Source organism: Monodon monoceros, unplaced genomic scaffold, assembly GCF_005190385.1.
Source record: "Monodon monoceros isolate NGI ecotype Baffin Bay Population unplaced genomic scaffold, NGI_Narwhal_1 Super_Scaffold_3, whole genome shotgun sequence".
NCBI lineage: Eukaryota > Metazoa > Chordata > Mammalia > Artiodactyla > Monodontidae > Monodon > Monodon monoceros.
In genome coordinates, this window is record NW_021703780.1 from 54,807,703 (window position 1) to 54,820,989 (window position 13,287).

The 13,287-nt window shown below is 38.3% G+C and overlaps 1 protein-coding gene across 4 annotated transcripts in view; it reads left to right on the plus strand.

Annotated features, from left to right (window-relative positions):
* Positions 1-13,287, plus strand: part of GOLGA4 (golgin A4) — a 113,843-nt gene that overhangs the window by 88,033 nt on the left and 12,523 nt on the right. For all 4 annotated transcript variants that reach the window (XR_003796798.1, XM_029243980.1, XM_029243979.1 and 1 more), the window contains 2 exons: positions 2,132-2,235; positions 7,158-7,244. Coding sequence is in view for 3 of the 4 variants with exons in the window: in XM_029243980.1 (XP_029099813.1) it covers positions 2,132-2,235; positions 7,158-7,244 (191 nt within the window). In the remaining variant the exon portion in view is untranslated. The remainder of the gene's footprint in view (positions 1-2,131; positions 2,236-7,157; positions 7,245-13,287) is intronic.

Consider the following 13,287-nt stretch of genomic DNA (forward strand, 5'->3'; position numbering starts at 1 on the left):
TACCCATACAAACTCAGAGTTACATATTTTAGATGCTTCTGTTTTTTACTATTACAATAATGCTGTAATTGCTATTTTTAAACCAGGATTTAAGGAGAAAATAATTCATAAAAATATTTATTTCAAGGTGGGGAAGGATGATTTGGAAGTATTACTCTGTTGACTTAAGTTATGTGTGCCACTTACAAAGGAGTCTAAAGATGAGCTTGAGTCTTTATGTAGTTGTTCCCTTGAAATAGTCATGACTTCAAATAATCTCTGAATAATCTAACAATTTCCCATTCTCAGTTTCACTGCCTCACTGCATTAAGAATAGCTTTATTTTGCTAAATGTTTTGTAAACCTTTCTGCTTTTTCATGGAAGGCACTGGGACATGAATCTAAACCATTTCACATTCTTTTGTGTTTTTGAAAGCTCTTACTGTTGTGAAATAACATAAGACACTATACAGTTTTTAATTAAACAAGGACTTTCTTTAGATTCTTTCCAAAACACACTTCAAAAAGAAGAGAAAACCAACTTGGGAGTTTCCTATGGCTCATTGCAGAGAAAATTCCTGCTACAAAGACTGTTTGCCATAGCTAAGTCAACATATGTGATTCTTAGCACAGAACTGCTAAATCAGTGCCCAGCCGTGCATAGGGAATAGTATTGATTCTTTTTTTTTTTTTTAGTTTCAACTTAAGAATTTCATACTTAATTTTCCTTTTTTCTCAGTTTTAAATTGTAAAATGAACACATATGTACAGTTTTTAAAATAACTGACACATATATAATACTAAGTATCAGGCGCTGTTATAAAACACATTTTGTCTATCAACTCATCTAATCCTGTCAACAATCCAAGCAGTCTGTTTGAATTGGCTTATTAATCTCTTTGCTATGCTTTTAGATGTTTCTTGGTGCAGGAGGCTTTTCAGATTACCTAGTGTGCCATACTTCTGGAAGTGGATGCAAGTATAGACTTCACATAATGCATAATTTTGAATTTATTCAAATTAAAGTTTGTCACAGTGTGACTTCATATACCTGAACTGTATTTATTCTTTAGTTTTAGATTGAAATGGAGCTTGATTAATAGATGAACTGTAAATTATATGACAGTCTTTTTAAGATGTTGAATCAAAGTATCTGAAAACCACTATATTGGCATTATTATTTCATGCATTTTCAAGTTATTTTATCTACCTTGTGTTTCAGAACTGTTTAGAAAACTTGATTTAAACTTCAGTGCTTTCAGGTTTGGAATACTAGAAAATCTAGAATACTATTCTGAGTTACTAAATTCTTAAACAAAATAAAAATGATCATTTTAGTCATTGTAGGATATCTGAAGCCAACCACATAATATTTAGGAAAGAAATACCAGTTCTGAGGAATCTTTGTATTCCCTAGGTCTAGTCTTTTTTTTTTTTGGTGGTACGCGGGCCTCTCACTGTTGTGGCCTCTCCTGTTGAGGAGCACAGGCTCAGCGGCCATGGCTCACAGGCCCAGGCGCTCTGCGGCATGTGGGATCTTCCTGGACCGGGGGACGAACCCGTGTTCCCTGCATCGGCAGGCGGACTCTACCCACTGTGCCACCAGGGAAGCCCACAGGTCTAGTCTTTTTAAATTGCCATGCCAGAAAGATGAAGAAGAAGTTTGAGGATGGGGGGAATGTGAGAAATAAAATTGCTATAATAATTCTTGTTTTCTCTTCCAAGGGAAAAATACCAACTGGAATGCTTAGTGTATATGTAATGTAATGCAGTACAATACTTACAATATAACACAGTTAATACAAGAGTGATGCCTCTCTCTTTGTTCCTTTGATTGTCTTTTAGTTTGTCTTTTTCTAAGTAATAAGTAGCTTATCTGGGTTTTTTTTTTTTTTTTTTTTTTTTGCGGTACGCGGGCCTCTCACTGCTGCGGCCTCTCCCGTTGCAGAGCACAGGCCCTGGACGTGCAGGCTCAGCGGCCATGGCTCACGGGCCCAGCCGCCCTGCCACACGTGGGATCCTCCCGGACCGGGGCACGAACCCACGTCCCCTGCATCGGCAGGCGGACTCTCAACCACTGCACCACCAGGGAAGCCCGCTTATCTGGTTTTGTCTTTACAGTTTGATCTGTTTTTTTTTTTTTATTTGACAGGTCGCAGTTTGTACCATACTGATGTCTCGCTCTTTGGAGAACCTACTGAGTTTGAGTATTTGCGAAAAGTGCTTTTTGAGTATATGATGGGTCGTGAGACTAAGGTATAAATCATGTCTGGTGATTTGGCATGTGGTTTAATTTAAAAGGAAATATGTCCCATTTTTAATACACATATTGATGTTGTATGTTTACTATTAGCAGACCATACATGCTGATAGTAGGCAATAGGTAATTGTGTTATTGCTCTTTGTTTGCAAAAGTGAATTGGCAGATCTTGCTTATATTTGTCACATTTATAAAATATTAATTTAGAAAATACTGGTGGATGATGCTAAAAAATAAAAACAAAAATTTCATTAACTTAATACTCTGTGAAGCATGTGACTGTTCTTTTGACTTCAAATCTTAAAGGTAGGAGAATAGATGGAGACTATTTCATGGAGACGTGAGGATAGCATGGCTAGTATTGGAAATGGTCCTAATTAAGAATGACTATGTAGGGATATTTAGAAATATTTTACTTTAGTCACTGTAAGAAAGTTACTCTTGCACATATGGAATACTAACCGTTTAAAAATAACCACACTGTGTAAGTAATAATGCTTGGTTAATTTGTTTTCTAGAATGTTAAATTTATTATAAAGTCCTTGAGTATAGAGTCTTGTCTTACTGTTATTTGTATCCCCAGCAGTGTTTTTAAAAGAGCCTTATATCAGACATTTTGTAAATATATCTTTAATTGAATTGATTGCATTTAGGGAAATTCATGAGCCTTTTCTCAAAGTTCTTCATTTGAAGCAATTTCTGTTTCTGATATTGTTTCAACTTTTTACCGTCATGAACTTTTACATTGTCCTTATATGTTGGCTGAGAATGGGATAATGAGTTTTCTAAGAAATTATCAGTGTTTTAATTTATGGGTCTGTGGGGGTTACTGAGTGCTAAACCAGTTCAGGAATTGATTTGGTAAATATATTTAAGACCTAAAAATTAGGACATGAAATCTCTTAAGAATGTTATGGGGACTTCCCTGGTGGCGCAGTGGTTAAGAATCCACCTGCCAATGCAAGGGACATGGGTTCGAGCCCTGGTCCGGGAAGATCCCACATGCCGCGAAGCAACTAAGCCCGTGCGCCACAACTACTGAGCCTGTGCTCTAGAGCCCACGAGCCACAACTGCTGAGCCCATGTGCCCCAACTACCGAAGCCCACGCGCCTGGAGCCCATGCTCCGCAGCAAGAGAAGCCACCACAGTGAGAAGCCCGTGCACCACAACAAAGAGTAGCCCCCACTTGCCGCAACTAGAGAGAAGCCCACACGCAGCAACGTAGACCCAACACAGCCAAATAAATAAATAAAATAAATTTATTTTAAAAAAAAGAGGTTGTTATGAATCGTAGATTCAGCTAAACACCAGGAGCTATAGGGCTGGAAGTCGTTTGAATCCTTGACACTATAGAAGTCTAATTTCACTGTATCAGATAGTTCAAATTAAAGTAATATCTAGTGTGATCCTGAACATGAATCATAGGCGGGATATATTAATTCACAGTAATTCAGTACCTTTTATTCTTAAGGACTTTTTTTTTTTTTAATTCAGAGGCTAACTAAAACTCATTTTCTCCTTATCTTTAAAAAACAAAGCCAATGAAATGTAACTTTCTCTTACTATGCCCTGATTGGATAGCAGCCTGTATTTGAGGTGGGGTAGATAGTTTAAAGTTACCTTGTTATTGCAGGGAAGGGGGAAAAGCATTTCTTTATGAAAAATAGCCTTTCAGGAACTTCAGCTACTCTGGTTTATTCGTTGAGTCTAAAGCTATCATCCCAGAGTTGTTGCTAAATAAATTATTTAGTCATTTCTCGATCTGCAAAATGAAGAGAGTGTGACTGCCTCAGCCTGTATCTTCTGGATGTTGTGAGCCTGTATGGGGTGAGATCCCTACAGAGTTTGAGTCCTGGAGAAAGGCCCAGCCCAGCATGAGATACGTTCTGGGGTGGTACCAGTTCAGCCAGGTCTCAGGGCTCTGCATTTCCTCCTAGGCTGTGACTTGGGAGACAGCTAGAAGGGATGCTCTTGAGGCATGGGCAGCCCCAGCTAACACATGGCTGGGAATCTGTGTTGAGGCGGCTCTCTTTATCTTCAGCACTCAGTGTGCTTTTCTGGTTACCAAGACTGAGTAGTCTTTTATTCTGCCATCACATTTTATAAGTCAATATTGAAAATTGGCAGTAGATATTCAGTTTAATATACTTCATATTTATTGAGCACTTACTGTATGTGGTCCTTTGTTTATCACCATGATGGATAAGGAGATGAAAATTGACACCATCCCTAACTTTAAGGTGTTTACTGTATAGTGAGAAAGTGGAGCTGTTTACTAAGCGCAGTGTGATGCAGACCGTAGCACAGTGTCCTCATGTTTACTTGTGGGAAGGTCAAGGACATCATGGAGAAGGAGATGTATATACAGGCCTTTACAAGGGGGCAGAGATTTTGATAGATGAGCTCAGACAGGAGGAAAGTCCAGACAGAAAGTCCAAGACAGGAAATTGAGTGTGGGCTTTGGAATGACAAGTAGGCTGCTCCAACTAAAATACCAGCTCTATGAGGTGGAAGTGACTCTGCTTAGGGCTGCAGGGTGTGGAGGGCCTGGAGTGTTCTCAAGAGTTTTACCTGTAGGTTGTTGGGGGGCAGCCCTGAAGTTTTTTGAGCAGGGGTTGACAGAATCAGAGCTATTTTTAGACATTTGTTGATTTGCCTAATTTCCATACATTCACAAAGAATTTGAAATGGAGACCAGGTTGTGGTTTTAGAACAAGCCAGAGTATATTGTGGCCTTTGTGATTTGATCACCATGTGCCGTTGTTTCTTGCCCAGTAGGATCTGTATGTCATCCCACCTGTCTTTCTTCATCTGCTTTTGCACACAGTGTTCCCTATTTGATGAGGCAGATGATTTTTTTTTAAGACCACGTATGTGATACACATTCTTATAGTACGAAGTTAAGTAAACTCCCCTTCTTTCTTCTGTCCTTGCACTTTCTTTTTCTTGGGTTTTGAGCCTCCGTGCTATTTTTGATGCTTAAATTCAGCCTGTTCTCCTTTTCAATAGAAAGTGTTTCTCATTCTACCCTTTACTGACTCTCCCTAAAGAAAACATGGCAGCAGAGGCCACTTCTAAACCAGGTGGCTCATTTGAACTTTTCCTTACTTCCCAGGACCTAAGGATATTGTATGTAGACAATGTAGAGTAGACAGTCTGATTTCTTTCCCAAGATTCTACAGAGAGCCTGGGCTTTCCATTAAAGTGTTTTCTGACAAGCCAGGGAAGAGCTTTTAAGTCTTTACTAGGTAATCAACTGCACATGCTGCATCAGTGATGAATTTAGAGGTGGGTTTCCCATTTAACATTGTCTAGAAGTGTGAAGAGGCAACTAGCCACATTTGGATTTATTTTTTGTTTTGTTTTGTTTTTGTTTTGACAGACATGTTTGTGCCTTGATGTGCACTATGCAGTTTCATAGTGAATATAAATGGGATTTTGGGTTTCTGAACTTGTTAAGCTATTGAAATTAAAGAAATGTTCCCTATAATTGTGAATCCCTGAATTTTAGATTTTTGGTACTTCCTAAAAACAGTCTTCATAGATAGTATACCAGAAACCATTTAAAATTTCCAGAGTGCTAATAAAAGGAATATTGAAATAGTTGCTATTTCATATTTCTCTTCCCATTTCATGCTACATACACGCTTGGTTTCTAGACTTCAGTTTAGCACAGAAGATTCTGTTCTATCTAGGCAATACAATTTAAAGGATGAGGAAGGAAGGAGGGCTGAAACTAAAATCTTGCTCTTTGTGGGGTTTGTGGTTGAGGAATAGTATTAGTTGATCTGCTAGTTGAAATAAGTATTAGAAATATGTAAAGTGCCTTGCCTAGGCTTAGCACATAATAAGAATTTTTTAAAATGTTAGTTCTTTTCCTTCCTGGAAATAATTATACTTTTTTTCTAATGATGTGTGTTCCTAAAATTTTAGTTAACTCTATTATGTCATCTTTTGCTCAGTGACCTTCTGTAGTCACACATTCTTCCCCGCCCTGCCATACACACACACAGTCTTGTAACTATGAGCAAAGAATGTTAGAGTCAGCTTTCTGGTGAGCCTTCCATCCTCTGTAGCACTACAGTAAGTAGTACTACTACTAATCCTCAGGAGAGCACTAGTACCTGAATTTGTATGTAAGCACTGAACTTGTTATCCTACTTATTTCATAAGTGGTATCTTCTTTCCTCTCTGTCTCCCTCAAACCATCTCATCTTGATACAAAATAGGGAATTTCAACCTTTGAGGAGAATTTTCCACGAGCTTATGGGTGACAGTCTGACTTACGGTATATTTATTGAGATCTGCACAGTTTATGATCTTGTTTGCAAGCCACCATGTGTAATGTTTTGATTCATCCTGTTTTCTACCAAACAAAACATCTTGTGTTTATTTAAAATGTAATTTGTATTTCTATTAGGCTGATGTGCTGCATGTATTAAAAAATACCTATAAGCATGTTCATGTTCATGCAGTAGCCCGTGTTTATGAGATATATGATGTGATTTAGTTCAAGCTGAACTTGGGAGTCTCTAAATCTGATTGTTTAGAGCATATGTTTTGGCAATACATCACTTACTAGGTAGATTTCTACAAATAAAAAGCCTTATAAAATGAATGAGTAATAAAGTTTCATTTTAATAAGACAGAGGGCCAAGAGCATTAGAACTGTATATAGCTTCGTGCTATTGTAAATACATCTTCTTAAAATAATATCAACCCAGACCTTGTGAGGGATCCTTTCAAATTGAAATTCTAGCATTGGCTGTTATTTCCTTGACCAGTACCTTCACATCATACTTCTTTGGTTGTGGCTTCCATTGAGAGCACTAAAGAATTCCACCAGCAGAACATGCCAGAATGGGGTGAGACCCATCTGCTCCACTGTCTAGTGATCGTCTCTTGTCTTTTTTGTAGACCATGGCAAAGGTTATAACCACTGTACTGAAGTTCCCTGATGATCAGACTCAGAAAATTTTGGAAAGAGAAGATGCTCGGCTCATGGTAAGCTTAAAGAATAGGCTACAGATAGAAGACAACTTTATCTCATCTGTTTACATTCTGTCTCATTTACAGAGACTTTGAGTTGGTAAGAGAAATTTAAAAGTTTTCATCTTTATTGTACTATAGCCTGAAAAATGAGAGTGAAACTACATTAAGAAAATTAAACTGAGGGCAGATCTGAATGGATGCTCTCAAGGAAAGAACAGTCTTATTTAATAGTATATATGAGGTTGACACCAGTATGTGCTATATGAGATTTCTGGAACTTGGGCTCTTTATGGGAAGGATGGAAAAGGCATTTGTTCTGGTATATCCAGTAATAAGTTTTTAAACCGAATGATATCATGATGTTAGGTGTTTTGTAGATTACAATTCCTTATTCTACTTCACTTGATTTCTAAATACAATAATTCTGATATAAGAGTTTAAGCATTTTTTGAGCTTTTGACATATACCCTGCAAGGGAAATGTAGATAACTGAATTCTTAGAAACCTTTGTGTCAAGTCAGCTGTGACTGAAATGAAACAAACACACACTTCATAAATTATGCAAAATTCCCTTTGCCTAACTTCTTTTTGTGCTGAACCAATAATACAGTAAGAAGATCCATTCTAAGCATAGTATGAAATTTGTGCTGTTTTCCTGTCTGGCCCTTAGCTGTCTCTTTCTGCTTCCTTTTCTTGTCTTGCTAATAGCCTGTAGCTCTTCCACATCTTTCCCCCAATTTCTTTACCTATTTCATGATCCCAGTACTGCTGTTTTTTTCACTCTCCTATTTAAATCAAACAAAGATCTACTCTTTAGTGATGGGTTAGCCCATGTCTGAGTATCTCCAGTAAGAAGGACTAAGTCAATAAGTAATTACCCTTAAGAATCCTATCTTGGGCTTCCCTGGTGGCGCAGTGGTTGAGAGTCCGCCTGCCAATGCAGGGGACACGGGTTCGTGCCCCGGTCCGGGAGGATCCCACATGCCGCGGAGCGGCTGGGCCCGTGAGCTGTGGCCGCTGAGCCTGCGCGTCCAGAGCCTGTGCTCCGCAACGGGAGAGGCCACAGCGGTGAGAGGCCCGCGTACCGCAAAAAAAAAAAAAAAAAAAAAAATCCTATCTTATCTCTACAGACTGTATGTTTCTTACAAAAATTCTGGCTTATCTTGATCCCAAGTCTCCCTTTCTATTGTGGTCACCAATCTGTTCTGGTTCTAACCCATGGAACTCAACCAAGAACCCACAGATGGCCTGGATGGAGGGCTTTTACCTTCCAGGCTAAATAACCCCAGCGCTTATCAGCCATCTATGAAGTTCCTCTCCTTTGACCCATTGCATGTTCTGACCTCTTTCTGGCTTCCTCTAAAGTCATCCCAGCATCCCTGACTTTTGTCTCAATACTCCATTGTATACTGTATTATTTGCCTATTGTATATTTTCTGGGACAGTTGCAGTTATTTTGGTTAGCCTTTGTTTTTTTTGGTGAAGCATTTCTCCATGGTATCTAGTGGTCTGAAAAATATTGTCATACCTCTGTAGTTATTTCTGGTTATAGATATTTTTGATAAGGAAGTATGTAACTATAATGTATGCCCTTCATCAGTAGAGAGAATGTTGTTTTAAATTATAGCAAAACATCCAATTCTATAATCTATAGTCCACTCAGAGTGGTTTTCCTCTTCACTGAGTAAACAACTGTGTCTTTGTGAAAATAAAAATCTCCAATGCAGTTTGAGCCCGTTGACACAATTCTGTCATTATAGTCCAGTTTAAGAAAATATTTTAAAATGATGGATGTAAATAGAAAGCTTTTATTATCTTTATTCATTCTCCTGTAGCCTCTTTTTTATCTTGATGTTGGGATATAGCCAACCTCTCATCTTACTCTTGGGCTACATTTTGTCGGGATTTAGAATATAGTATAGACTCATCCTAAGTCACTGCTTTGGCAAATGTGGTAGGAAACATTCCCCCTCACCCCCCCACACACATACAGCCTTAGATTGGTTTGTCTTGAAGGAAACTAATCGAATTGATTACATGTAAATAGTGAACCATCTAAAAACCTTTTAAGGTGGATGGAAAAGTTTCTTTCTTAAGGTTTTTTTTTTTTTTGCGGTACGCGGGCCTCTCACTGTTGCGGCCTCTCCCGTTGCGGAGCACAGGCTCCAGACACGCAGGCTCAGTGGCCATGGCTCACAGGCCCAGCCGCTCCGTGGCATGTGGGATCTTCCCGGACTGGGGCACGATCCCGTGTCCCCTGCATCGGCAGGCGGACTTTCAACCACTGCGCCACCAGGGAAGCCCTCTTAAGTTTAGTTAAAAAGAAATCTTTGAAAAGCTTTACACTCTTCTTTTGTGAATAAAATGGTATTCATTCTAGATAGGGATGAAGTGGTGACTGACTTCCTGAAATAATCCTTCTTTATCCCAGAGGCTGACCTGCCCAGAAAGAAAGTCCCACTCTTTCCACTACTTTTTTTTTTTCTACTACTATTTTAAGCAGAGTCTCATCCATCATTATCTTTTGCTTAATGAATGAGTTCAGTTGACAGTCACCTACTTCTCTTCTGTTGGGTTGGCCAAAAAGTTTGTTTGTTTTTTTTCTGTAACATCTTACTTGTTATGGCAAATGTAGGAAAATTGAAGACATGGACGATATGATTGTTGCCCTTGTGGAACCTTTAATTTTAAGGGGAAGGGGTAGCATCTTCATTCATACATGAATAAAAGATATGCTTAAGTAATGTAATTCAAATAATAAAAATAGATGCTTAGGAAAGATGAACTAAGTTATAGTGAGCATGAAGTGAGGGAGATCCCAAAGATGACTTATCAATTTGAGTCACCTTTTGTCAGCATAAAGAGATTTTTGGTACAAGATAGAGTGACTCATGATTGTTTCCTTATTTGATGGAAAATTAAGATTACTGTTGATTGAGAAAGTTGAAACATAAGTCACATTTGCCTCAAGATTGCTGTCATTCATAAAATAAGTGGTAAGAATCATTGTCTTTGAACAAGCCTCCTAAAGAAATTATAACTTGTTTCATACCCCAATGAACTGTAGCTGATTAGAGCAAAACACTGCTAAGAATAGTGACTTCTCTTTTTCTATGGAAGTATCCAATAGAAAGATACCTATATGTGTAGAAAGCAGAGCTTTTTAGGGTTTTATTAAATAATTGTTTAAAAGCTATTTAGTCACATTAGTTTTAAATATATGTTCCAGATGGACCATTTCTGTAATTTGTTGTAACCGCAGCTACAGTTTCCCCTCTATTAAAAATCAACAGTATTGACTATTTTGTTATTGTAGGTTTGGGGGCTACAAAGCTGGTATAAGTAAACCAAACAAACCCCGTCATATTGCAGAGCTCCCTCCCCTGTCCGTTAGTATTTGGGATGCTTGAGAGAGAGTGGATTGCACGTTTTGCTGAGAGTGTGCAGCCACGTCAGCATTTACATTATTTAACAGGTATGAGAGGAGGAATACTTTCTAAAAACTTTGCTTTATGACCCTAATGATTATATGTTTGCTTTGTGGCATTGATCGAAAACTGTCCATGACTGCTGGTAAGGTATTTTTCAGTATGTCCCCTCTTTACCGTATCTCCCCTCTCCTTAGTGACTTTTATACTTTTTATTTGAAAAACCCCACTACAGAATACAACAGTTATTATTTAACAAGTGGTTTCAGAGTTTAACCTAATTTGAAGAATGTATTTCATAGATGAGAAACCATTATCTGTCAAGTAAGAGTAAATTATAGAGCATAAGTAAAGTCTGGTTTATTTGAGGGTCACAATGTGTAGAGAAGGAATACTAGTCCTTCATTTGACAAGTCTCAGAGCCTCTGTTTCTTCACAAAAGTATGTTGGATTATTCTATCTCTAAGGTTCCTTTTCCTCTAAAGTATTAAATTAGTTATAAATTTTAAAGTTTTAGATTTCTTGCAAGTGGGAAAAAATTATCTTCTATGCAGCAGGTAGAAGTTAAAGAAAGTGCACACACAAGTCTCAGAGCCTCTGTTTCTTCACAAAGCTAACGTTATCTTGTTAGGATTGTTGAAGAACCAAAGTACGTATAGTGCCCGCACTGGGGTTTTGTGATCACGGTGGGGCTGGTGGTGGTGGTTCCTGAGCCACATGTAGTGATGAGTAGAACAAGTCTTTCCTAGAAGGTGAGACTTGGAAAGGTTAACCAATAATGTGTGTAAGATAAACCATGAAAGACCTCACTACAACAGTCAGGTCACTTTATAGGAATGAAACCAGCTCAAAACATGTCCCATCTCCAGTTTCAGCACCTCTGAGTGCCACCACATGCAGCTTTGCTTGGTGAGAGCTAGCCCTCAACAGCTCAGCCCCTGTGTAACTTTGAGCAAACCTTTTGCATATTTCTGGCCCTTATTGCTAAAACAAGTATGTTGGATTATTCTATCTCTAAGGTTTCTTTTCCTCTAAAGTATTAAGTTAGTTGTAAATTTTAAAGTTTTAGATTTCATTCAAGTGGGAAAAAATTGTCTTACATGCAGCAGGCAGAAGTTACAGAAAGTGCACATACCAAATGCACATACCTTTGTGTTCCCTAGAGCAGCCTCTTCCCGCCTCTCAGTTTTTAGCTTATTGTGCCTGGTTTGTGATGGTTTAGGTAGTGTAAATGGCAAGAGTAGACTGGATGTTTGAGTTTCAGGGCGGGAGCAAGAGTGAATACGAAAGTCTTTTTTTTTTTTTTTTTAATTAATTTTATTTATTTTTGGCTATGTGGGGTCTTTGTTGCTGCACGCGGGCTTTCTCTGGTTTTGGCGAGCGGGGAGGGGGCTACTCTTTGTTGCGGTGCATGGGCTTCTCATTGCGGTGGCTTCTTTTGTTGTGGAGCACGAGCTCTAGGCACACAGGCTTCAGTAGTTGCGGCATGTGGGCTCAGCAGTTGTGGCACTCGGGCTCTAGAACGCAGGCTCAGTAGTCGTGGCGCACGAGCTTAGTTGCTCCAGGGCATGTGGGATCTTCCTGGAACAGGGCTCGAACCCGTGTTCCCTGCATTGGCAGGCAGATTCTTAACCACCGCGCCACCAGGGAAGTCCCAATACGGAAGTCTTTAGCTTGTCTAATTGAATAAGACTGCCCTGGAAGTACACCATCAGACTTTTTTTTTTTTAAAGAGAGTGTTATTTATTTAGGATAACTACAGTAAGAAAGTTTATTTTAATCAGGTGCTAAATCATCTCTTGGAATTGAGAGGTTCTTTTGTTATATAGAAATCTCTTTTAAAATGTGTTTCTAGGAATATACTTTTCTCTTTAGAATGTTAGCAAACTTAATGACACGTTTAAACTGGATGGCTATTTTCTTGATGACTCCATTAAAAGAAAATTGTTCTATTCTGATGAGAAAGATTAGGCATGTTTTCATTTCTCATCCACTCTAGTCATTTTTAAAGATTGATCTTCTGTTGACTTTGTTATTGCTTTGCTTTCATGCTGATCCTTTGTGTTGTGTCAAGTTCTTGACCAGTCCTTACCCTAGACCAGTCTTGTACTTAAGTTAATGTTTCTGACTTCTCTCCTTTTGGCTGAAATTTTAAAAATCTCTTCCAGATTAATAAAATCGTCAGAACTTTTCAGCATTGTTAGGTATAAAAGTTCTCCATTCTAGTTGAGGTTTACCTTTCCGTTTGCGTGGTCTCAGTAGATGCATGCAAGGTGGATTCAAGAAACAAATGCACATAAAAATGATGCATAGTGAAAAACACTGCACGTGTAAAACATATATTTGTTATCTTAAAAGTGGTTTTACCTCTTGATATTGTTAGAATTACATGATATGTGATCATTGTGAAAAAACATTGCAAACAGTTCAGAAACATTACATAGAAGGGGAGATCTTCATGATTTTCAGCCTCCCAGCTGTCTCCACCTTGCCAAGGTCATGTTTGCTAATGGTGTGGTGAACATCCCCCAGCTTTATAATTATGTATTTATAATTATTCCTTTATCATTTAAGTATTTTATTTTATAAAAATGAGAGTATGCAACGGCTTGCTTTTTTCACTTATT